Source organism: Babylonia areolata, chromosome 2 (genome assembly GCF_041734735.1).
Source record: "Babylonia areolata isolate BAREFJ2019XMU chromosome 2, ASM4173473v1, whole genome shotgun sequence".
Lineage (NCBI taxonomy): Eukaryota > Metazoa > Mollusca > Gastropoda > Neogastropoda > Buccinidae > Babylonia > Babylonia areolata.
Window position 1 is genome coordinate 36,969,204 of NC_134877.1, and position 24,719 is coordinate 36,993,922.

At 38.2% G+C, this 24,719-nt stretch overlaps 1 protein-coding gene across 3 annotated transcripts in view; it reads right to left on the reverse strand.

Moving 5' to 3' along the window:
* Positions 1 to 3,600: 3,600 nt before the first annotated feature.
* Positions 3,601 to 24,719, reverse strand: part of LOC143300845 (histone-lysine N-methyltransferase NSD2-like) — a 29,023-nt gene continuing 7,904 nt past the window's right edge. For all 3 annotated transcript variants that reach the window (XM_076614804.1, XM_076614787.1, XM_076614795.1), the window contains exons 6-17: positions 23,398 to 23,626; positions 22,527 to 22,727; positions 21,818 to 21,997; positions 21,185 to 21,344; positions 20,367 to 20,495; positions 19,688 to 19,767; positions 18,223 to 18,335; positions 17,422 to 17,691; positions 16,840 to 17,098; positions 14,457 to 14,563; positions 13,259 to 13,468; positions 3,601 to 12,445 (exon numbers count right to left, since the gene is read on the reverse strand). In XM_076614804.1, coding sequence (XP_076470919.1) covers positions 11,678 to 12,445; positions 13,259 to 13,468; positions 14,457 to 14,563; positions 16,840 to 17,098; positions 17,422 to 17,691; positions 18,223 to 18,335; positions 19,688 to 19,767; positions 20,367 to 20,495; positions 21,185 to 21,344; positions 21,818 to 21,997; positions 22,527 to 22,727; positions 23,398 to 23,626 — 2,706 coding nt within the window. In that variant the 3' untranslated portion in view covers positions 3,601 to 11,677. The remainder of the gene's footprint in view (positions 12,446 to 13,258; positions 13,469 to 14,456; positions 14,564 to 16,839; positions 17,099 to 17,421; positions 17,692 to 18,222; positions 18,336 to 19,687; positions 19,768 to 20,366; positions 20,496 to 21,184; positions 21,345 to 21,817; positions 21,998 to 22,526; positions 22,728 to 23,397; positions 23,627 to 24,719) is intronic.

Consider the following 24,719-nt stretch of genomic DNA (forward strand, 5'->3'; position numbering starts at 1 on the left):
TAAATAGGGAAAATTCTACAATGAATAGAGTGTGAGCAGGCTCCAAATGAATAATATGCAGGTCTGGGGATGTAGACTACTGTTTTGTTTCACCCGTTCTTCAGTTCCAACTGACTCCAACCCTGAGAGGAGATGACATGCACAGTATTACAATTTTATTAATCCTGTTACTTGTGATCACCAGGGAAAAGGCTGTATACACTTAGAATTATCATGGGAAAAGAACTGATACTGCCTGGAAACAGTGAAAGAAAAGCAACACATCTATTATCGTCCTATTTTACAGTTTCTTTTCTTTTTTTTCCTTTTCTTCTTTTTAGCATGTATCAGCTATATCTTCCATGATTGTCTGAAAGTGAATTATTAATGGTTAAGCTTTCTAGCTTTTTTAACAACACCATACTTCAGAAAGTTTTTATTAGTAACATTAAAAATTAAATCCTGTCTACTATAAAGACCTACAGGAATACAAGATTGGATATTCAAAACAATAAAATAAAAAAAAGAAAGAAAAAAAAAAACAAAAGAAAAAAACCCACACAAAACACACACATCTATATACAGATTCACCCTAAGGCCTTGTTTTTTTTTCTTCTGACAGTGCCACATGTGCATCAGCATGGACAGTATGGATCATTATTACCATACACTGGTTTGCACAAAACTGCAACACATGTGAGATTGAAATATTCATCCCCACACAGAAATTATCAATTGAAAATATAAATGATTTTCAAAAAATCTGCAAACAAATTTTTTGCTGTTGAGATTTAATTACTTACACAGGCCTAATTCAATGAAGAACTCCCATCAAGTCCAACAACCAGTAGATAGGCCATGACTGATTTTCCAATTAAAAACAAAACAACTGTCTTATAATGACCGCTGCAGTCAATTTAATGTATGTGGTAATTGGTGAATTTGGGCAATTTCAACTTGGATAAAGATGTGCAGCTGGATAACACAAACATGGATGGACGGTGCATCATACATACATACACTGATCACGAAGTGGAATATTATCAGAAACTGACAAGCTGGCACTGGTTGGTTTGCAGGTTGTGGTCTAACTACTGTGTGCCATATTGCAAATGAATTAATATAAACCAAACCCAGTTACTGGGACCAAACAAATACCTGTTTCTTCCACACTGTCTCTTATTAGCTCTTATATCAATCAATAAGTCTTGCCAATTTTATCATGGGTAACAGTAAGTAAACCTGACATATGCAGTGACAAATTACACTGCATATGTGGGTTATATGCTTCAAATCTGCACTAATACGTCACACAACTAAAACTTTATTAAATCTTGTTTCATGAAATCCTACATTCCAACCGATTATTACATCACATACGAACATATTAACCTGATACCGTAATTGACTATATACAATTGGAACACTCATTACAGACCTTTATCTCGCAGAATTATGAACTTACACTGATATAAGTCTCAGAAAAAAATATTTGTACAAGTTCCCAGCACTTTAGGATGGTGATATAGTATCAGAAATAAAGACTCTCAAGTTCAGGTATGCTTTTGTGTCACTCAAGAACATCTGAAAAACTGATTCTATAAGCACCGAAACCAAGTTCTGGAGCAATGTTTTCTGCACACTCTTGTATCGATCAGTCTTAGTGAAATCAACAACAACAGAAACATCTGATGACCTTTGTGTTACAAATTCTGATTTTTTTTTTTTGACACAATCTCAAACAATGAACAGCAGAAAAGAAACTCCATGCTGGACATTGTACTAAGAGCAAGTGAGGAAGCTGGCGTTGGATAGGACATGTCCTTAGGAGGAGAAGGAACTGTTTTATGTCCGGCATCCACTTCCACATATATAAGAAAGAACCTTCCTCAGTAGCACAAGAAGTGCATAACTGTGCTGAGTAAAAGCAAAACTGAGAATGCTGGAAACTTCTATATCCGGTTGGGGGATAGGACACATCATATGGAAGATGTTCTTGTTTAAAAAAAAAAAAAAAAAAAAAAAAAAAAAAAAATCCAACACAGTAACTGACAAAAGTAAGATCTTCAGCTCAATTTGTAACTGAATACATTCACATGCCTCAGTGATGTTTGCCACATTTAAAATTTTTTACAGGCATTAACATTTCCATGATAAAGGCAAAAGATATCGCATGTTGTCGCTGCTGAACAAAGAATGTTTTCAGGGTAACAACAGCTTGTCTTTCACCTGACCATTCAAAACCCTCAAACAAACTACAATGTTCAAAGAAAAGGATTGTTAAAAAAAAAAAAAAAAAAAAAAAAAAGCTTCCCTCCTCCTACCACAAACCACGGTTGTCGCATATCTGACAGGAAAAACAATACTGAATACCGCAGAGATGACAGGAGTAAAAGAGGCCTTTAATCAAATCAAAATGTACAAACATTACAATATTACAAAATGAAAAATACCCTAACAGAAAATGCATTTTCCCAAAGCTGAAGACATCTGCAGAAGAAACAACATGCTGCTCTTAATTCATCAATAATCAATGATAGCAATATTCAAATAAATAAAGCCAACATACAAGTAGCAGATAAATAAAGAATAAACAGCTGAAACATTAAAATGAAACAAAACACACTAGATCATCAATTACAGGAGTTACACCATCAGACAAACATGTCACAACTGAACACAAAACCAACTTCCACCTTCACTACCATTAATGAATGTTCCAGTCTGACATCTGCCTGCACATATTGTTCACAGATGTGGCACATTGTCCACAACATGTGACCATTCACCACAAGCTGAAAAAACAAAAAAACAACTTACATGGTTCTGCAAATTAAGATCAGGAGATGTCATTTGCTACCCTTTGTCAGATCTGCCAACCCCTCCGAATAAATTTGAAAAGTTTGAATTTTTTTTAATGAAAATTCAGACCCTCAGTTGCATCAGTGTAACAGATAAACGCCCGAGATGACTGACAGTGAAGTCATGTCCTTTCCTGTTCAGCTGATTGGTCTACTCAACACAGGCTCCGAGTAAACATGCATGTAACTGGCTCTGGCTCTGAGGTTTCATCACCTCCAGACTATCCTGACATGCTTGGTACACCATATATGTCGCAAAACTACCTAGTGGCCCACAAAAAAGCAGGCGGCTGACCCTTGCAAGCCGAAAAAGAACAATTGTGACATTGGTGTAACAGTAGAACAAACTGACTGGTCACAACAAAATACAATGTAATGACAACAGTTGCCATCACTGGGTGTATCTTCAGCAGACTCGGAGCAGTGGATGCTTGATTTACAAATCACATGGGTGGAACTTTTCTGCATGGAGTTGGATTTCTGGATTAAAATTTCTGCTTTTCAAGTCAGTTTATTTTAGGTTTGCTGGTTCTCCTTTGACACCTTGAAAAAGAGAAACAAACAAAAAAACCAAGAAAGAACATAAACAGCAAATCTCTGCTCTGTAAATTTAATGGTGAGTAGCAAGCATTCTCTGTTTTTTTTGGGCGTAGAATTTTCAAAATTTCTCCTGTGTCTCCAGCGTCAAGAAAATAGACATTGAACCAATTTCATGAAATGGAAACTACCAATGCACTTATCTCATACTGCAGATAGTTCACACAAAGTGTAACATGTAACATATAAATTGTGCAGGAAATGAAAAAAACTGACATACAATACAAAATTATTTTAACTAAGGGGAAAGAAGTCCTCCAAAGGCACAATTAGATCAAAGAAAATGTTGACCTCATTACCTCAAATGGGGGTGTGGAGTGGGGAAGCTGCAGAGAAGAGCACAATTTTCATCCAATATCAAACTAGCCATTAACAGTAAATTGGATCTTTTGACCCAGAGGATTTACAATAGCCTATTCTTCATGTAGCCTTCCCACCATTAAAAAACCCCAACCCAACTGTACTGCGTAAGAGTTATCCACATGCGATACAAAATTCCTCCTGTGCTGTTGCCACATTACCTGACTGAATGGTAATACAATCTCAGCATACTTGAAGTTCATTATGGCATAAATACTATTTTGGTTTCAACCTTGTAGCTGACAGCATTCTTATTTGCTTCTCTAGTTTTCTATTTATATGTATGAAACAACCTTCCCTGTCATGCAACTAATCCATAATTTTCAAATTCAGTTGTACAGGCTAACAGACCTGTTCAAACAGCACATAAAACAATACAACAAACTCAACCATGTGCAGAAATTTGTGTTGGCATCTTAAGTCACAGTCCATAAACATACTTGGGTAGTTCAAATATAGGCACTCTTACAGTTTTATCATTTTATGTACACTGATGCCACTATTCAACAAAAAGACCAGTATTTAAGATGTTCTCACAAATTGAAACAGTTCATCTGTGAGAGAGTAGTAGACTTGATGTTCATGTATAATGAGGAAATCTGATGAACTGGAAAATGAGCCACAGAAATGGCAAATATGACTGGTGATTAGACCACTGCTATGATGGCTTCTGCTTGAAGCATTTGTGTTTGGAATCTGAATCTTTTGTCTCTCACTGTAGGCAAAAGGTGCTGGTGTTCTTTTCAAAAGGACCTCCCAATATTACATGAACCCACAATGGCCGCCCACATTCCCTTCAAATCCCTGCCCAACTTGTATGCAAAGAAAAACAAAACCATATGATTTGTACAATCCAGTCAAAAAAAACAAAAAAAAACAAACAAAAAACCCCCCCAACAAAATCTGATATGGCAGTGTGCAGTAATAACACCTCTCATTTTGTACATTTAATGTCTGAATCATATAAAAAAACAAAACAAAAAAAACTGGGTCTGAAACAATGCAGGAAATATCTGCACTGATGACAGAGCAGGCAACGTCTCCCTTAAATACTAGTGAATGAATTTACTAAGGAACAGAACTAGTGTATTATTGGCACCAAGGATCACAAATCACTGAAAACTGGTGTTCAATATTTGATCAAAAGGTTTTTGCCCAGACACCTGTCAATACTCTGTGTACAATGCCTTCAAAAGTAAAATCTATACCAATGTCACTTTTATGAAATTCTGACACAACTTTTGGGAATTATTATGTTTAAAAACTCTTTTAAAAATTACAAAGCAACTTCAACATTAGCAGATTACCAAAGACAATAAACAAAAAAACATTTTTATAAAAAAGCATAGTAAATACTGTCTGTGAGCATTCTGCCATATGAATGTCATTCAGTGAACTGATAAAATAAAATAACCATGGTAAAATAATTGTACACCACATATATACACAACAAAATGCATGCCAACAAAAACCCAATAAATTTACACACATTCATTTGGCATGGCAACATTTTACACTAAGATCAATGTATTCAAGCTTCAATCAAAACCACCCAGGACAGCTGTAAATGCTACATTGTAGATGGTATGCTATGTTGAGACTGAGTTTATGTTTATGGCAGTACTACTATTATGGTTTCAAGTGTAATGGAAACTCGAAGCATCCTTTTTATAAAACCTTTCTTTATGTGACCCAGGAATGTTCATAAAATGAACTTGTATGGTCACATACTTTGAATACATTACAGTGTTTTCAGAGTCAATACCAATGATCAGGATTCAACCTACAATTTCAAACAGAGAAATCTGTTGTGACAAAAAGAGTAATATAATACAATTATACAACAATACAAAAAAGAAAAAAGAAGAAGAGCAAGATAACGTCTACTGAAATTCAAAGAAAAAGAAGAAGAAAAAGAAAGCCACATGACACAGAGTTCCTTTGACAGTAACATACAATGCCATCAGTAACTACATAACTACTCTCTTTATGACAAAGAAGACCAACCCAAGCTGACATGCGCCAACCTTTTCAATTTCTTGCCTCCACTTTTATTTTAACAGAGTGAGAGTTAAAAAATTATTTCAAAATTATCAACCACATAAAAGAAAATTAAAAGGCCAACTTTGCAAGAAACACAGCAGAATAAGCACCTAATGTTCATCCTGATGTAAAAACCCAGAGGACAAGCAAGCATAAGTCATCAGCTGGTAGTGGGGGGTAGACTTTCTAGAAAGTATAATGGTGAAGGTGAATGAACTGGACAGAACATCACAGGAAAGAAAAAAAATAATATATGAGAGAAATGGTTATTATTTTTCTAGCCCATAATTTCCAAAGGCAGGAAAGTATTTAAAAGTGAAATGCAACCTGGTATCCCCAAAGGAATATGGTGCAGACTGACGTAAACGAATTGCCTTTGTCAAAAATCACAAGAGCTTATAACCAAAATTCAGTATTTTTCATAATTTATAAAAGCATTCTCTGAGACAATAAAAGATCAGCCTTAAATCATCTTCTGCGGTGTTGATATGATATATAATGTATTCCCTTAAATGACAATGACTGCCAGATGATTTTAAATATTTATCACCTTATAAATGCCTGATCACCACTACGTCATACACGCCTGTAGGCAATATCATATGGTGAGGTTTCTGTGCACTCTTTGTCTCCTAGTCAAAAATTTCCATTTTCCATTTAAGTGTAAGCTTATTTGAAGTGTCAAGGTTTCTACTCCATACAGAGCTTAATTTTTTACTAGCTAGGGTATGGATTTAACTGAGATAATAAAAAATGTGCAGCTGAAAAGAGGACTGCCTCAAAAGAAAGATAACTCACAAGAATTTTACTGCAACCTTAAATTAAGATGATACAGAATGTTTTGCAAAACAAAAACTTCATCATGTATCCTTTGTTCAAAGCAGCTTGTCACCTCAGGTAAAGTCAATATCATAACTTCAAAATTCTGAAATATGCTATGATAGATCCTGTAAACCACATGGAGAATAAATGTGATTGAATCCATCTGTGAATGTGTTGACCTCTCTGGTTTTGCTCTTACTGATGATGTATGCTGGAATCCTCACTACATGAACTGCTCCAGTAACATTCCATCTCAACATACTCTGCACTCAACAGGCATCTGCATCTAACTTTGCTTCACCCGGTTAATGTAGACATTACACACTGTGCCTAAAATGAGCCATGACCTTTTTTTCAGTATATGTGTATTACTTTTGAGTTTATGGTTTGTTTCTTCACAATGAGAGAAGAAACGTTGAAAACACCTTTTTCACTGTTGATAGGATGGGGGTCGGGCTCTGTGGGTTAGGCTAAAAGCTGTGAAAATGTATTCTGCCTTTATTGAAGGGGCCCTCAAGTTAACTCAGCCTTTATTCAAGGGGCCCTCAAGTTTTCAAGTCTGCACACGCACCACAAATGCAACATTATGTAAATCAAATGTGTGCATAATGGAATTAAAATATAAACCTATCACAAAATGCAATAATTTGGGTAACCCAAGCCTTATTCTGTAATTTTGCTCAAGTGCATCCTTGCACTGAGTGTGTATTATATGAACCCACAATGGCCGCCCGCATGTGTGCATGTAGACATGTTTACGTGCATATATGTTCACATTTAAGATGGGAATAAGAAATGCAAATCACTGTTTCTCCTGCCTTTATATAGAGTTAGAGACAACATTTCTGCATTCCATTACTGCATCTCAAAAGTTTTTGTGCATGGGTGCAAGCTAACTTTATTCTTTAAAGTTTAAGCAAAACTGAGTGATGATGACTGGCCAAGGGTGAGATGGGCGGAGAACAGTAGAAAACCAAATTCAATCGGAAAAAAAAAAAAAAAAGGTACAGCTATAATTTTTTTTAAAAGGGGTTCCCTATGTAGGATACTTTATTCTTGAAAATAAATAAAATGATCCTGCTTTCTGAAAGAAAATAAATAAAATGATCCTGCTTTCTGAAAGAAAGTGATGCAGTCCTCACTGCAGATTTATGGCCTGACATATTCATGAATGAAAAAAAAAGAAAAAAAAAAAGAAGGAAAGAAAAGAAAAAATAAATTGTTTATCCCTACTCTGCTGTTTCATGTATACAAGAAGAAATACATGACATTTATGCAGATTTATGTGGAGCTGTGTCTGACACTGTCTAAAAGCCTTCATTGCTTGCTGAATGCTCACAAGTCTATTTTTTCTCCACAATTTGTGATATATTTAATCACACAAACACAAATCATGAGTCTGCCAACACAAGGTTTCACAAAAAGTATGTTCCTTTACAAGACAAAGAATGATTGAAGACAGTGCTTTGGCCCTAATGTCATGTGATATGCCAGTGAATACATAACAGTGGACCAGTGGCAGTTTGCATCCAATTTTTTGGTCAAGAGATACATTCTCATATTCTGGGCATGAGGCCAGTACCAGAAATCATGCTCTTTCCCTACAGGTCATACAGTAAAGAGGACTATGTCCTCAGGTGTATTGTTTTGGGGACAGACCACCAGTCTTTGAACAAACTGAAATCTCAGTGCTGGAAGACCTGTTGTATTTCTTCTAAAATCAATATAACAGACTGATTTTTATTATTTTTTTTTTTTTTAATTGATGGATAAAATCTAATTCTCTTCCTTCTGCATTTTACTTTTTGCTGCAATATAAGGGGAAGTTATTACTTCCATCATTGTATCATCTTCAGTATTGTGTTTATTGTACTTGTTCAAGGTGGATCTGGAAAGGTTTTCAAGTCAAGCACTCTTTTTCAAACAGTACTTAGGTTTACAATTTTGGTGCTTCACACCAGCTTGCAGAACACTGATAAATAAAAGGTGCAGAAGAACAAATCATGAAAATTTTTCAATTGGTCAATAAAAATGAAAATGAACAATGGGAAGAACACTCAAGAAAGGGTTTGCACTTTCCTTATCATGATTGGTTTAAATCTATGAACCAATCAAATTCAAGAGTTACATCTACTTATATTCATTTAAACTTTCAAGCTTTTAACTCATTTAGATGGGAGAGGGATGGGCTGTGGGAGAAACACAATGTTCTGCATTCATGGGCTGTGATTTCCATGAGAACAGGCTTGTTTCTACAATTGGTCTTAATTTTTTTTCCCCCAGGTGGGTGCATGCTGGATAAGTGTTTTCATAATCAACCCAACACATCATCACAATATCTCTCATGCTAATTTGATCCTCTGCATGTAAGTTTACACAAAGGTGTTCTGCACACGTGCAGGAAGCATCTAGGTTCACATATCCCCTGCATGTGCACCTCCACAAAAGTGATCAAGGTACATGCAGAAATATACACATGTTCACCTGGGAGACTGGAAAGATCACCCAGATCTTACAGACCCATGGGACACATCTGATAGCAATGCTCTGACCACTTGCTTTTCTTTGCCCATCTGGCGACCATCAAAATGACTCAAACTGAAAAACCTTTCCCCATGCTTCTGAAGAGATGTTGGGTATTAACTGACAACTGAAGCTATATCCATGACAATAAGTCAAAACACCTGGCTCGTACAACATGTGACACAGTAAGCGAATCAGCTGATAAATGACCCTGATCGTTCAAAAACTTTCAGAGATTAAAACAAAAGAGCTCAACAAGTCCACAAACATATCAGAATTACCTTCTGGAAATGTTTAGACATGCTGCACTTCATTATAGAGACAAAATTACATACTCTGTTTATACAATGGATCAGAAAAAAAAGAAAAAATAGCAATGTTATACTCAAGTACACTGGAACAGCAAACCTGATGAGCTTTCAAGACCCACACTTTAACAGTAAGGTGAGCACAATGCTTTTACACAGTGTACAATAATCAGATGAGCAGTACCTCTAAACAGTTATTAGAAACTGAAAATTTTTAACTGAACAAACTCAACAAAACAGAAACAATCAACATGAACATCATCAGACAGAACAGTTTCATAATGAAAGGTTTATTGGTCTAAACAAGGGAACTCTCATAATTCTATGATTACAATGTATATGCAAACAAAGAGCATTAATAATAATCATCATCATCATGATGAAAGAATGGTCGAACAATCTGAACAATGTCCTTACTGACAGTGCATTGTGTGGATCCCTACAAGCCTGGACAAGGTCACACCCAAACCCATGCTAACTGGAGCATGCATGATTCCTTGCTCGACCAGACCATATGGATCCACGTTTCCTAATTAACACATTCTTCACCTGTCTCATGCATCCCTACAAATTGTTCAGTCTTCAGCCATCACTTCTAGCCACCCTGATTACGTGCCATTTCAAAAGCACTGAGTATTACTATTGGGCCATCTTTTCTCTCAACTTTCAATACGAGACCCAGAAAGTGTTGCTTTCACACTAAGACCTATTGTGACCCACATGCACAACATAGCATCCACAGCTTTCTAGTCAATGGAACAGCTTAACAAACTAGCATTTTCCACATTGTTTCCCAAAGTAATTTTGAACAGAAAACACAGTTAAAACAAATATGACAAAGAAAACAAGCCTTAATCCCCAAGTGCTATTTATAAAGTCTTGTCAAAACATCTATCGCTGAATCATAATTTTCGACTAAGCGTAACATGTTGCTCTAGTTGTTGACGAAAGTTAAATGCTATTTAAACCTGTTTCTGAAAAATTAAGTTTCGATCTGATATCTAATTTTCATTTAAATGTCTACTTTTCATTTCAGTGTGAATGTCCATTCTAAGGCAACATATACTGACTCCCATCTTTTTCTGTATGGATTGGCTCTTCAATACATGTCTCCTGAGGATCCTTCTACTGACCTCTGCTAACAATAGACAGGCACACACCTATAGTCAATGTAACACACTCAAAACTTTTGATATATACCATTCTCCCATCTCAACACAAGCACAAAAAACAACAAACAAAAAACAAACAACAAAAAAACACATCAATGTATTAACAAAGCAACATAACTGGGCTCCATTATTTCTTACCCCTCTCTTCCCATACCAAGAGTGACGATTCATAGTACAACCTACAAATTTCAGAGAGGCATTCCCAGTTACAATTCTCTTTAAAGTCGGCCTAAAAGAAAAAAACAAAGACTTTTCATATAAAAGATTTATATAAGTGAAAACAAATGTCTAAAAATTTCTGTGGTGCAGTCTAGCGTCGTCTAAAAGTAGAAAATAAATGAAAAGCAACATCCTCATCAAGAAATGCCTGTAACATAGCAAGAAAGAGCTTATGGCTCAGCCTTGAAGTTAAAACTTTAAAGTGGTACATCATATACAAACAGTAAAAGAATAACGAGAATCAACAAGGAACCTGCAAAGCAACTCAATTCCATAGCACTTTATTTGTTAATGAACATGATGCACTCTGTCAGCAATTTTTCCACGGAACACTCCTACCTGAAACAAATATTTCCTGCTCTCCTGTGTGCAGTATACCATACTTTATCACACATTTATTCTGTTACAGAAAAAAATATCATACCCCAAAGCTGTACACAGACTGTATTATGAACCTCAAACAAGTATGCAATGGCTGCAAGCACCCTTTTCTTCTTCTGGGTGCGATTGACATGAAAATGAATTGTATTTCACCCCTTCCATCTCTGTAATGGATAATTTTGCATAATTGTCAGGTTGTGCTGTGGTCTGCTGATTACACGCTAACAAGATGTAGGTATTCTTTATGAAACCCTTTCAGACCTGTTGGTAGTGTGGAGACCACCCTACTGCCTTTTGCTTTACATGGCGCATGACTCACAGGTGCCTGAGATAGGGTTGAAAAAAACAACAACATAAACTGTAACAGTTGTGCTGAAATGAGACTTCCTCTTCTACACAGTGAAGAAACTGTTCAATTGGAAGGGAGGTCTATAACCAAGCCTCCAGAGTCATTGTCGCTGTCCGTGTTTAAAGGGAGGAGACTTGGAGAAGCCCCACCTGGCAATGGAGAAGATGAGGCACTGCCAGCCTTCAACTGAGCCTTGTAGCGTGCCTTAGTCCTGCATACCGTTCCTTTCCTGCGCCCCTGACCCTTGGAGCGCTTCCTCTTAGTGTCCTCCACTCCAGGCTTCAACGCACCAGGAGAGAAAGCACTGTCAGCAGGCTGGGCACTGGTGATGTTTAACTTGTTTAAAACAATGCTGCCCTCCTCCATGGCTGGGGGTTCCTCCACCTTGACCTCCACCTTGTCCTCCACCTCACTGGGTTCCTTGGTCTCCACATCCTCCACCTTCATCTCACTGGGCTCTTCAGCTGGAGGGATGATCTTGATCTCCAGACCCACGGCACGGACGTCAGCATCATCTGGAATGGATGCCACCTTCTGTGGGTCCTCAATGTCCAGCTCCTGGTTCTCCTCGGCAGGCAGCGCAGGTTCAGCAGAATCATCGCTGTCTCCCGAGGAGGAAGAGCACAGTGACTGAACAGAGGCTGATGTGCTCTCAGAAGTGGAGGCTGCCAAGCCCTGGATAAGGTCTGTGTGTTCAGCACAAATGAGGCTGTCTTTGATGACTGTGATGACCCCCTGCTCATGCTGCTGGCAGAAGGAGTTGGGGCATTCTGAGCACAGCTTGGTGGCCAGCTTGCCGCAAACGTCACAGTGATGCCACGGACACAGCCACTTACCTGCACATAAACACACACAATCATTCCATCATCCAACCATCTTAATATTTTTTGATACTTTGTTTACAAGGATATATCTATCTCTTTATCAATCTATCTGTATCTATATAAATATATACACACCACACTGATCCTGTGCGAGCAAAATCCTTTTAGTGCATGATAAATTGTACAGAATGCTATCTTTGATCATATTTGGCAAGGTTAAGTTTGCCATTCTGTACACCCTGTTACAAGGTAAGATTCATCTGATTAGGCCTGCTGAGGTGCAGTCATCACTGTGGGCTGTGTCATACTGGTCTTGAGTTTTGCAATGCTCAGATGGCTTTCATGATGGACTGGCCTACGACAAAAATGAATGAATCGGTATCAACTTTCACCTGAAATGGTCGTCATCTTCAACAGAGATCATGAAATGCCAAACTCAGTATTCAAACAGACTGTCTGTCCCTCATCCTCAAAAAAAAGTAAATGGTTTTCCTAAGAGTTAACTGCAAGAGCTCTACACAATCCAAACTACACATCCTAACAACCTTTAAACACATGAGCCACCTCTGCTCATGTACCAGCTGTGTTAGCACTGTTTAACTGACAGCATCTTTCTGAAGATAAAGAAAAGGGAGACATAAAACTTGTGAAGGAAGCCGATGGTTTGTTCTAACAACTTAGGGTGCTTATCACCCAATTTTGTATGCACTTTTAATTTCTTTTTTCCCACAAGTACCACAGACTTACCTTTGTCACCCTGGCATCTCACCTGTCAGTGAAATCCTGATATGTTACCAAGTGCGACAACAAAACAAATGACCTTACCATGCGGGGGTTTGGCCAAGTTGAGGCACTGTAGATGGTAAACTTTGGGGCAGTTTGTCTTGTCACACATGACCAGCTCCCCACCCTCCCCACAGCGGAAACACTCATCATCATGCTCCTTCTTCAGCTCCAGGCGTTTCTTCTTCTTCCTCCTTTTGCCATCCTTGTCTCTCTTCTTCCTTTCCACGCTCAGAGCTGTCTGGGTCTGCACAAAACACATTAGAGGAATTTGATGAAAGTCCTCCAATACATTATTCTCAGCAAATCGTAACCTCTTCAGTAAACCTTCCCAATCTTCAAAGCATCTGGACCATCTGCCTTGGAATATCAGACTTTCAGTGCTAAGTCTCACCATCTGAATAATGTATGCAGAAAGATTGAAATAGGTGACACAAATGCAAAACTTGCTGAACACTTCAGTTCTGCTGGAAAGACATTTGTGCTCATGTATTTCATTGGAAAAAAACATTTTTCAACCTAATAAATGTGTACCATGCAACAACAACAAAACGTCTATGGAGTTATCATAGACAGGAATGAGACATATCAGAAACAAATATCACTTCAGATACTCTCCAACAAGCAGAGAGCTGAATCACTTCGCTCTGACCCTACAACCTCACCCTACAAGAGCGTATTTGAAACAACTGCCCCTCCCACACCCTCCACACACAAAACAACATATGCAAAACCAGTCCTGTATTTCTTCACATGTCAAACGTATGACTATGCACACGAGTTGCAAATCATTTTGTTCATCATTCTGTGTGGCTGAGTGCATAAATACTCTGATCACTTAATTTACTGTTGAATGGGCACAGACCAAACACACACAATTTTTGTTCAGATATGGGTCACATATGCCAAGGGAAGTAATCACATGATAAGTGCAATTCTGACAAGGCAGCTGCAGGATATTTTTTTAAGGAATAGATAAAGTTCCTATTCTTTCCACACAGCACTTCAGAGAGGTCTTGGGGCCAGATTTTCACCCTGGATACCGGATAGAAGGTATCCAGCCTAGAAACTTGACATGCCTGAGGCCCCATTAAGTGCAGCTAACAAAACTGCATGCCTGCGCTGACAGTCTATTTGAACTGATAGCACATGGATGGAACATAAATTAATGACATGAGGTAAAGCGCCCTGCTTGTTACACCCACCCAACACATCGTTACACACTTCTGCCTCACCTTTGGGCGTACACCCAGAAAGCCACTGCAGTTTTCTGACCCACAGCAACACTTGGTTTTCTCGTTGCCCAGGCACTCCAAATTGTAGTTGAATGTCAGCTCTGAGCCTGTGCCAACAAGAGACGTACAGGCATGGTTTTGTCACCAATGGGCAAATGCAACAACAAACAGTGCTAATGAATGAACAATAAATCACAAGTTAAAAAAACGTAAAACAGAAAAATAGTTATCTACTGACTGCCAGAATGGAACTAAAAAGATAAGCTTGGGTGTGGCTGTTAAACCAAAAGAGAAATCCAATGTAGTCACTTTAAACATGTGCACATTACAAACTGCCGATCTTGAGCATATTCCACAAGCAAAAAGAAAAATTTTTCCCCAAAAATTTCAACAACAAAACTTTTTAAATGTTTGATACACCACAACTGCATCTTTCAGGATGGGGAACAGCTGAAGAAAAAAAAAAACTGAAACCAGGCTGAGATTCAGACTTCCTCTTTTGTGTAGGGTTTGTAGCAAAGAGTCATCCACCTTCCTAATGTGATTGCTGATTTTTTCCTTCTCCCACTTTTCCAACCTTCACCACTTTGTAGATCCATTCCCATTTCCACTGATTCTTCAGACCAACATCTGCATGGGTGCAACTGCCCGAAAACAAAAAAACTGAAAGGCAGGGTACAGGTGCAGCGCCCTGTTTGGGGGCCAATGCCCCCCACCCACAACCCCCGAAGCAGAACAAAAATATTAGATTAAAAGGCATTTGGAATGCTTTTTTCCTCTAAAAATCACTGATTTGGTGAAATGTTGAGTCAAAAGACCAACAGACAAAACATGATAAAACCATGAACACACACTATTGGCAACTCAGTGGAAAATTTGCTTACCAGGATGGGTTTTGTACTAACACGACTTCCAGAAACATTAATGCACCAAAAAACCTGAATACACACACACACACAAAGAACAATGATTCATATAGATCTAAAATCTGAGACCTAACATGGCCTTCTGTCTGAAAATCGAGGTGGAGAGGGGGACAAACTTCGAAGGATTGTTTGGGGAAAATTTTTTTTTTTTTTTTTAATGAACAAGCTATCTGATAGTATCCAGATTATTTGTCTCATAAACTGTGTCACACACACAAAGTGAAAGACTGTGTGCGGGTGTGTCTGTGGGTGGGTGTGTGCGTGCGTGAGTGTGTGGGTGTGTGTGGTGAAAGATGGTGAAGGGTCACAGTACTGTGTGTGTGTGTGTGTGTGTGAAAGACGGTGAAGGGTCACAGTACCAGAGGGAAGGTGGTACAGACAGCTGTTACATAAGTCTGTGTAGATAGGGGGCTTGGGTGTAGAGTTTAACAACCAACTAGCACTATGCCAAACAGGCCACTATTTCCACAATGTCCATTCATATGTGTGGTTCCTTCATCAGAAGTGGACTTTGATCCCCCATTCTGCCCCCATCCTCTCTGCCATCCCATTCTGTCCTTGTAAAGAGAGGGGAGTGGGGGGGGGATATGGGAGGTGGTGTCTGGTGGAGGGAAGCAAGAGGAGTGAGTGAGGGGTGTGGTCTAGTGGGGGGGGGGGGATGAGGACAGGAGGAAAACTGAGATCATGTTTGTGCTGACTTGATTTCAGTTGTGAAAATGATTCTACAGGTTTCCTTTCTTTGTCAGCGCACAGGACCTTAACACTGAGATGAGGGGGAGTGAGAGGAGAGACACACAGAGAGAGATGGGGAGAGAGAGACAGAGACTTGGAAAGAGAGAGAGAAGAGCGAGAGATATATATCGCAGTCAAAGTACAGAGGGGAGGGAAAATGATGTGGGGACCAGGAAAGCACTACAATGATTTTAACAGCTCTGCCAGTGGGTGTGGAAGGGCAAGGTGGAGGAAGGTTGGGGAGAGGAAGGTGGGCACAGTCATTCAGAACATTGCTCTCTTGGACTGACTACACGAACGGGTAGGCGCTTTTTTTCCATTGCCCCCCCCCCCACCCCAAGTCTGCCAAGTTAGAATAACCGCCGGCGCCAAATGAGAATAACCAATTTTTTTATGCTTTGATTTTTTTTTTTCAGTGGAAATTCAGGTCATGGTTAGTTATGTGTAATCAAATTTGTGTTTCAGCAGAAAATTCCCCAGCCTGATCTTTAAAGAAAACTGACATGGTGGCAACTATTTCTCTAGTTTGGAGTGTACTTGCATTTTTAAATCTTCAAGGCCAGCAACTGTTTAACCTTGATAACTTGTAAAAATAATAGCAAAAAAAGAAAACAAAAAAAAAAAAGCAATAATAAAAAGGAAATATGTATGAAACTACTACACAGAAAACCAAAAACTACATAAGAAAGAAACAGCAAATATCAAAGTCTGAATGACGATCATACCAGCAGGAATGTCTTTGATAGCAAAAAGTCCCACTCTCACATCCCCGTTCACCATCCACTTCTGGGTCTCCAGGTTGGGTTCACAGCTATGGTTCATGAAGCGGGAATTGTTGCCCTTGGGACCTGCATCGATGATGCGGTTTTTGTCGACAGTCAGCATGTAGAAGTTGGTGATGTTGTCTTCATGGGCTTGCTTGATGCGACGCTTACACTCTTCTTCATCAATGAGGTCACCAACATACTCATTGACGAACTGGCCCTAGGACACGGATCACCAGACATTATCCCAAATGCACAGTAGAGATCAAAGATGGGGAAAGAAAAATATACAGCTTGCATAAACACACACATATTCACTTGGTGTTGCTGGCATATACAATTCATAAAAAGTTTGAAACATGTTAACATGACATTGATTCAACCAGGGAATAAAACTGACCCCCATATTCTTATATGACTGATATCTGTTTTCCTGGTATCAGTGGTTGCACACAGATATAATGATATTCACACTGACATTTTTGGTGACTCAGACAGCTTATTAGACAGCTTATTACCCAGGAGTCAATATCACATGCTGACCTTTTTAATATCCATCAGAGTTTTCAGACCCCAGCCTCTGGACTCGGTGCGGTACGGCACATTCTCAGGGTAGTCCCGTTTCTGGAAACGCTGGTTTCTGCAAGCCTCCTTAGCAGGGCACACACTGGGGTTACACTCGTACATCAGCATGCGATTGAGGCACTCTGAGTCAGAGCCACAAGGATTTTCCTGATCTGGCTTACATTCACAGTGCGGGATCTCTGACAGATCAGCTTTGTACAGTTGCACATTCCCCACAGGCACACTGGTCTGAAAGAACAGAAATCAATTGTGTGGAGTCATTGTTGAAGCTGTTGTCAAAACACAAAATGTTAAACTTCTGACAAAAAAAAGAGAGAAGAAGTTGATTTATAATAAATCACCATCAAATTTAACATCTTTAGTATCACCACAAAATGTTGAACTTTTGAAAAAGATATTAAAAGTAAACATGAAATACCAGAACCTATCACTTCCCTTAAAAAAAGAAGAAGAAAGAAATAAAAAGAAAGAAAGAAAGAAAAAAAAAAAGAAATTCAAGTATAGCTGACATATAAAACAGGTGAGCTACTTTCAGATGTTAAAAAAAAGAGAGAAAAATCTTGGCTTTTTTTTTTTTTTTTGTCAGACTCCCTGTCCTCTCCACTCTGAAAAAGGCATGGCATCAGAGAATTATAAATCATAGTGCTTTCTATCCTAATACAAACACTGTGCAAATACACACACACACAATGCAAAAACATTCACACATGAATGTTCCTGCCCCACCCACCCAGTCTTCCTCCTTAACAGCATGCTCACCTTGATGAATTTGAAAGGTGCAGGTTTACGGTCATTTTTCTCCTGTTCTAGCTGCTCCTTGTTTTCTTTAGCTGCTTTCCACAATTTGAAAGCCTCTGTAGCTTCCTTCACCCCTACAACACAAAAAACCTGACTGAACAACAGCTCTGTCGACAAAGGAAGGAAAATAATGAAGGACAAACAACTACTACAGACCAAAGTTTCCAATAGTAAAATTTTTATCAGTATAAAGATGTAGTTCTGGAATGGTGAACAGTTTAAATGTAATTTATCTATTACCATCAGCATCACTGACTGTCAGAACCACCTCAGTTCTGTAAAACAAAAGAAACAAGAGAGGCAAGGCCTTTAAGACTCACTTGTGATACACTTTAAAAAAAAAAATCCAAGCTTTTTATGTATCAAGTATAATTTCAAAATGTAATGAAAGATCAGTTTAAAGCAAATTAAGTCCCCTAGCATTAATTACAGAGTAATTTCCCTTTTTTACTATCTGTACCAAAACGTTTGCAAAATAAATAAAACCTCCATGCTTAGCAAAAGAAGTTCCTGTTTGAACAAAAAATGATAATAATGACAGCTCTTGTTGTTGGGTGAGAATATCAGATCAAAGTGCCAAGTTTAGAGAATACAAAAAATATAAATATAACAGTAAATGCAGTTTGCATATAATTAGGCTTCATTTATTATTTTTTCGTGCCCATCCCAGAGGTGCAATATTGTTTTAAACAAGATGACTGGAAAGAACTGAATTCTTCCTATTTTTATGCCTAATTTGGTGTCAACTGACAAAGTATTTGCAGAGAAAATGTCAATGTTAAAGTTTACCACGGACACACACACACACACACATACAACCGAACACTGGGTTAAAACATAGACTCACTTTGTATACACAAGTGAGTCAAAAATAGACTAATTTTTATTTCAGTGGGGCATGTGAGAATGATATGTTGGTGGATGCACACACATGGCATAATTCCATTCCATATTCCATTCAAAGATTTTTTTGTTCTTCAGCAAGGCTTCCAATGAATGTCCAGATTATCTTTTTCCTTTTCTTACCATGAGCTATAAAGAATTATGCAAATTAGGTAAAAATCATGTATGGGAGTGAAATTCTGTGCAATGTACACTATAGTACAATACCATGTCACATCCAAAGTTGTTGTTTTTTTTTTTTTTACCTCAACATGACTTCTTGAACCATGATTTTATTTTTTTTCCTTTTTCCGATCATATATTATGAAGATTTTGTAAATCAGTTTAAACCATCTGCACTACTGGACTTAACAACATTTTTTTCGTATGGAAGAGAGATGTATACAGTAAAATACGACTTTCTTTCTAGCAAAACAAAACACACGAATCAATCTCTAGTGTTCACAGTTGCTTATACATCTGAACAAGTTCAGTGCATTCTCCAGATACGAGGTAGTCCTGTTGACAGCAGGAAAGGCATTACCTTTATAATACATTTTGAACAATCCCCTGGAAGCAGAGGTGTCCTTGCTGCCTCTATCCCCTTCTTGGAACAGGAACACCCTGTTGCACAAAAAATGTCATGCATTCATCAGAATCAACGAGATCAGCTTTCCTGTCTCCAACACAAGAGGTAAGGAGTTGCCTACTCACATCTGATACAAACTTAACATTTATTCAATCCATCATAGTAACAATGAACAAATAAGAGAACAGTGTATCTTTATAATGAGTGCATTTTGAATCACAACTTCTTGTGATCTTGATCACTGATTTCTTACCTTGACTCTCAACAAGGTTCTTGTTCTGGCCATCAAAAACACTGTACAGGTTTGATGAAGTCTGATAACAAGACAAGAATTAAGCTGTCATCATTTTTCCAAACTTTTTCCCTACAACTCTTATTTTGTCATTTTCCTATGACTCATATTCTGTCGTGTTGTGACCCTGACCTCTGCTTGACAAAAGACCGGATTTTTTTTCTTTCTTCTCAACATGATCAATCATTGTACATTTGATGAAAACTGGATTCAAGATTCAATGAGTCTACTGAGTCTGAAATTTTTCCCATCAAACAAAAATATAGATTGCGTCATAAAATACCAATCAATTCATAGCTCTGATTACTCAGATTACTGAATAAGTTATAAGCAAGAACTTACCTGCCCTGATGTGTCCAATAGTAGTCATGGGAACCAAAGAATCTGGCTGGGAACTCGCCCACAGAGTGAGCCATTTCCTGAATGTTGGTTGGCACATTTCGGGGGTGACAGATTTCTGCTGGCCACCATCTGGTTATAGAGGTAAACATTGCTGTTATTAGTCACACCTGCAATATTTTTTTCTATCAAAACTGACAAGCAGTGAATGGTTTGAAACAATTTATTTTCTAACTTACTAGCATATATATCTATATTAATTCATTGGGTGTTGACAAATCTGACAGAACAAAAACCCTTTTCTTAATTTTAAAAAACACAAACTTTTACAGTAGATAGCGGCAGCCACTCCACTGTGCTACCATCAAGTATGCACAACAATTACATGTGGCACTATTTCTATGAAGCTCTGCGGATTTGTTCTTGCATAATTTCAATTGATTCATAAGTCAAATAAAGACCAAATCATTCTTCTTTTCATTGTGTATTGTGAAATTGAGTGTTGTGTGAAAAAAAAGATACAGAGATAATGACGGATGCATTTTGCCAATTTCTGCCGTGCATCCAGCTCTTGGCGCACAATGGTGGAAGTGCCAACTTTGACAGAGTCACTTTATTACCAAACATCAAAGAGTACAGGCAGAAGGGCTGCAAAATGCTGCCGTTGGAGGGGAAATTTAAATGGTTGGGCCATTAGAAAACTGCATAAAGCTTTAAGTTTGCTAATGATATTCTCAATTTGTGAGAAGAAAAAATGATCAAAGACACAAAACAAAAGCAAGAGACATACTGAGAGGTCTTGAAAACCATGAGGCACTGACCTGTAGTTGCCAATCTTGATCCAGATAATATCACCATACAGTGGCTTCTTCCCACTTGAGCACTCACTACAGTACCAGGCATCCTCAGGCATGCTGGTCAAATTGACACATTCCGGATGGAATGCTGCCGGACAGGTCTCGCAACACACAAGACTGCCACCTGTCCAAAACAGAAATATTAATATTACCTACATAATAATGTGTACAGGCCTGATCAAGATTTTTTTGCACATAAGGTTTAATACAATGCCAAGCTCTAGATTATCTCATTCTGGACATGTCAAACCATACTGTTCCTGTATCTCGTAACAACCTCTCCATTCTGCACAGGACCATGAAATCATATATCATCTTAGTTATAAGTTGGCTCTCAAGAAAAGTGAACCTTCAGAACATTTCTTTAAAAATGTGTTTGTCACACATTTAAAATCAAAGTAACTGATTTTGTGAAATAGGCAATTTTCAAAAAGCAGTTGGTTTTGTGAAATAAGTGTAACTGCCCCATGTGGAAATAAAATAATGAATAAGGCTTTAAACTTGACATGGTCCATGATAGCCCTTCAGTGCTGTGTAATCTCTCATCTACAGCAGTCAATGAGCTGAGCAAAAATACTTATCTCAAAAATAGTTTACCTTTGCTGCAACTGAAGCACCATGAAACGTTAATTCGTAGATGATGTTTATGGTTCTTCATAGGCTGGAAGTGATTGCTGCACAGAATGTGGTAGCCTCCTAAATGAATGCTGCCCGCTGCTATGCAGAAATCCCCTACGTGATACGCTGTAGGGCAGCTTACACACCGATACAGTCGACCTGCACATATAAACAACCCAAAATCTATGTGTCTTTTGGGGATGTTTTTGTTTGTGGACAAGGGAGAAGAAAAAGACAAAGGAGAAAAGACAAATAACATGAGATGAACAAAATTCGTTTTGTCAAGAACTCAGGCAAACATGTACAAAGACGGCATTCATAACTAGAGCAATCTTTTTAAAGTCTAAATTAACAAGAATAATTATTTTCAACAAAAAAAAAAAAAAATTTAAACCCACAACAACAAAAAAAGTTCCTTGCTTCTTGTTGTTAATCATATGTAGTCCTTACCAAAGTTTGTTAAAAACCAATGAAACATATGATCCCTTTCTCACTTCCTAATCATAGAACACCAACCTTTCATTCTAAATACACAAAATGGATTCTTTCTGAATGCAAAATGGCCAGGTTGAGAAATAACATTAAATACTACCCTTTTGTTATGTGTTAAACCAAGTCCTCATTACAGGTCTGGTGATGCAATATCAACAACACAGCAAACAAACGCATGATCAACAAGACAACTTACCTTTGGCTGACTTGAGATTGCGAGCAGCATCAGCAGCACATGTTGCACACACGTGGTGAGGACAGACAAACCCTTTCCCTTCAAAGCGTGCACTGGACAATTTCTTCACGCAATCTTCATGGTAGAACTTTCCACACTGAGAGACACTGCATCTCTTGGTCTCCTTGTCCATCTTTTTGCAGGAGAAGCAAGAATGCTCACCTGATTGAAAGACATCCACATCTTTGTTATGGAACCTTTAAATTAGTTTAATGTCAAAGTTCACTTCTGCTATACATTGTATTCTTTACTGAACACATTGGACAGTACAATGTGCAATCAATAGGATAACTTGGGCCAAACAAACCAGTCTCTTGCTCTTTGCACACAATCCAACACACATGAACATGGCAAAAAGCAAGATTAACACACAGTTGGAAGAGTATACACACAACGATGAAAAGCAAAGGCTGATATTCAAACATAATAAGATGTATATTGTGTGGAACAAACATGACTGTGAATAAGAGCAAATCAAATCATAAACGCTTCAAACACTGTGTCTTTCTCTCTCTCTCACACACACACACAAAGTGTATATTCTTAAAAGATAAATCACAGATCGCAAAAAAAACAACCCCACTTAACTGCAGAAAATGCTTGCAAACACAAACTGCAAGTAAAGCATTTAACAGAATGGTGAATTCTTACCTATACCCATGTGACCCATTTGCTCAAAGGAATCCATACACATACACTCAAGCACTATTCTATTCAGTATTTTTCTCTTTGCTTACGTATGTTGCATATGGTGGCACCACAAACATTCTCTCTGAACGTGATACACATCCACATTCACTCCTGACCATACAGAGAGTAAAACCACACATACCTGCCAGACACTCTGAACACTTGAACTCTTCGCGGACAGGGTCTGACACCTGCACACACTCAGGGTGGAAGTAGTTCTGACACACCCCCTGGCACTCCAGCAGCTCTCCTGTCTTGTCACACACAGCGCACAGGTTTTCCTTCTTCAGTGGGGCTGTGTTGTTCAACTTGAACACTTCCAGGACGTAGTCTTCATCGTTCCTGGGTGGTCGTCCTCTTGGCCTGTCATCCTGCCCATCGCCATTGAACAGTGTGGTTTTTGAGGTAAACTACCATGTGCAGAAATTCAAATCAGCAATATATAGTGTTGCTTGCTGCCTTCTTCAAGTATACTGTGCTAAGAAAACATCTGTTTTAACTTTCTGTGTCATCATTTATGCTGCCTTCAAGAACACTTCCTGAAAAAAAAAAAACAAAGAAAATGGGGGGCAAATGAACTAAATTAAGGCCACAAGCCACTAAAAATCTAAACCTCCACAGTTGCAAAATTCTAAATTTTCCCAAAGCACCATGCCAGCATAACGTAAAGGCTTTTTTAATTCTGTTCTTGTGAATATACCAGAAGACGATCAAATGCACTTGAAAGATCATATCAGTACATGTAAGCTGAATTATGGAAGCATTAACATATCCCGAAAATGAAGTATGGCTACTAAAATAACTAAATAAAAACCATCATGCATATAAAAAAAGTGTGCTTGTATGAATCAGATCCCGATCTTACTCTAAAGTGTCACACTCTTGCATAACATCAATGAAGTAAACACATAAGTTGTCCATGAATGCTGAAGAAATCTCTCAGATTCAAACTCTCCAGATGCTTGTAGAAAGGAAGAGACTAAAACTGTTCTAACACTCATTCAATCTTTCTCGACATTGAACAGCTTCCCTTGGTGGCATGCTCCATAATGCGGAGAATGATTCTGTATGGTGAAATGCTCTACATGTAAAAGCCATCCTCAATCAGGGAGACTGGCAGGAAAGTGAAAAGCTAAACTGGCACTGTATTCTGCCGCAGTTCACAGTATGCAAGCGATGATGCCTTTATGTAAACGTTCATTTCGTTTCTTAGCTCGGTCAAGTTTTTTCAGTGTTCATCTGCTTATGTTGAACTGCAGGGCAACAACAGTAAATGACATTTATATTTTTCTGAGTTTGAAACTGGTATCTTGATTGTTCTGTAAAATTAAGAGAAAGCCCTTTTAGTGTGACCAATTTTCTGAAAAATTAATGAGTCAAGTGAACGACTGGCTGCCACACCAATGTGTATTTTAAATTTGCATGCATCAATGACCGACATGAAACTTTAACCCTGATGGGGTT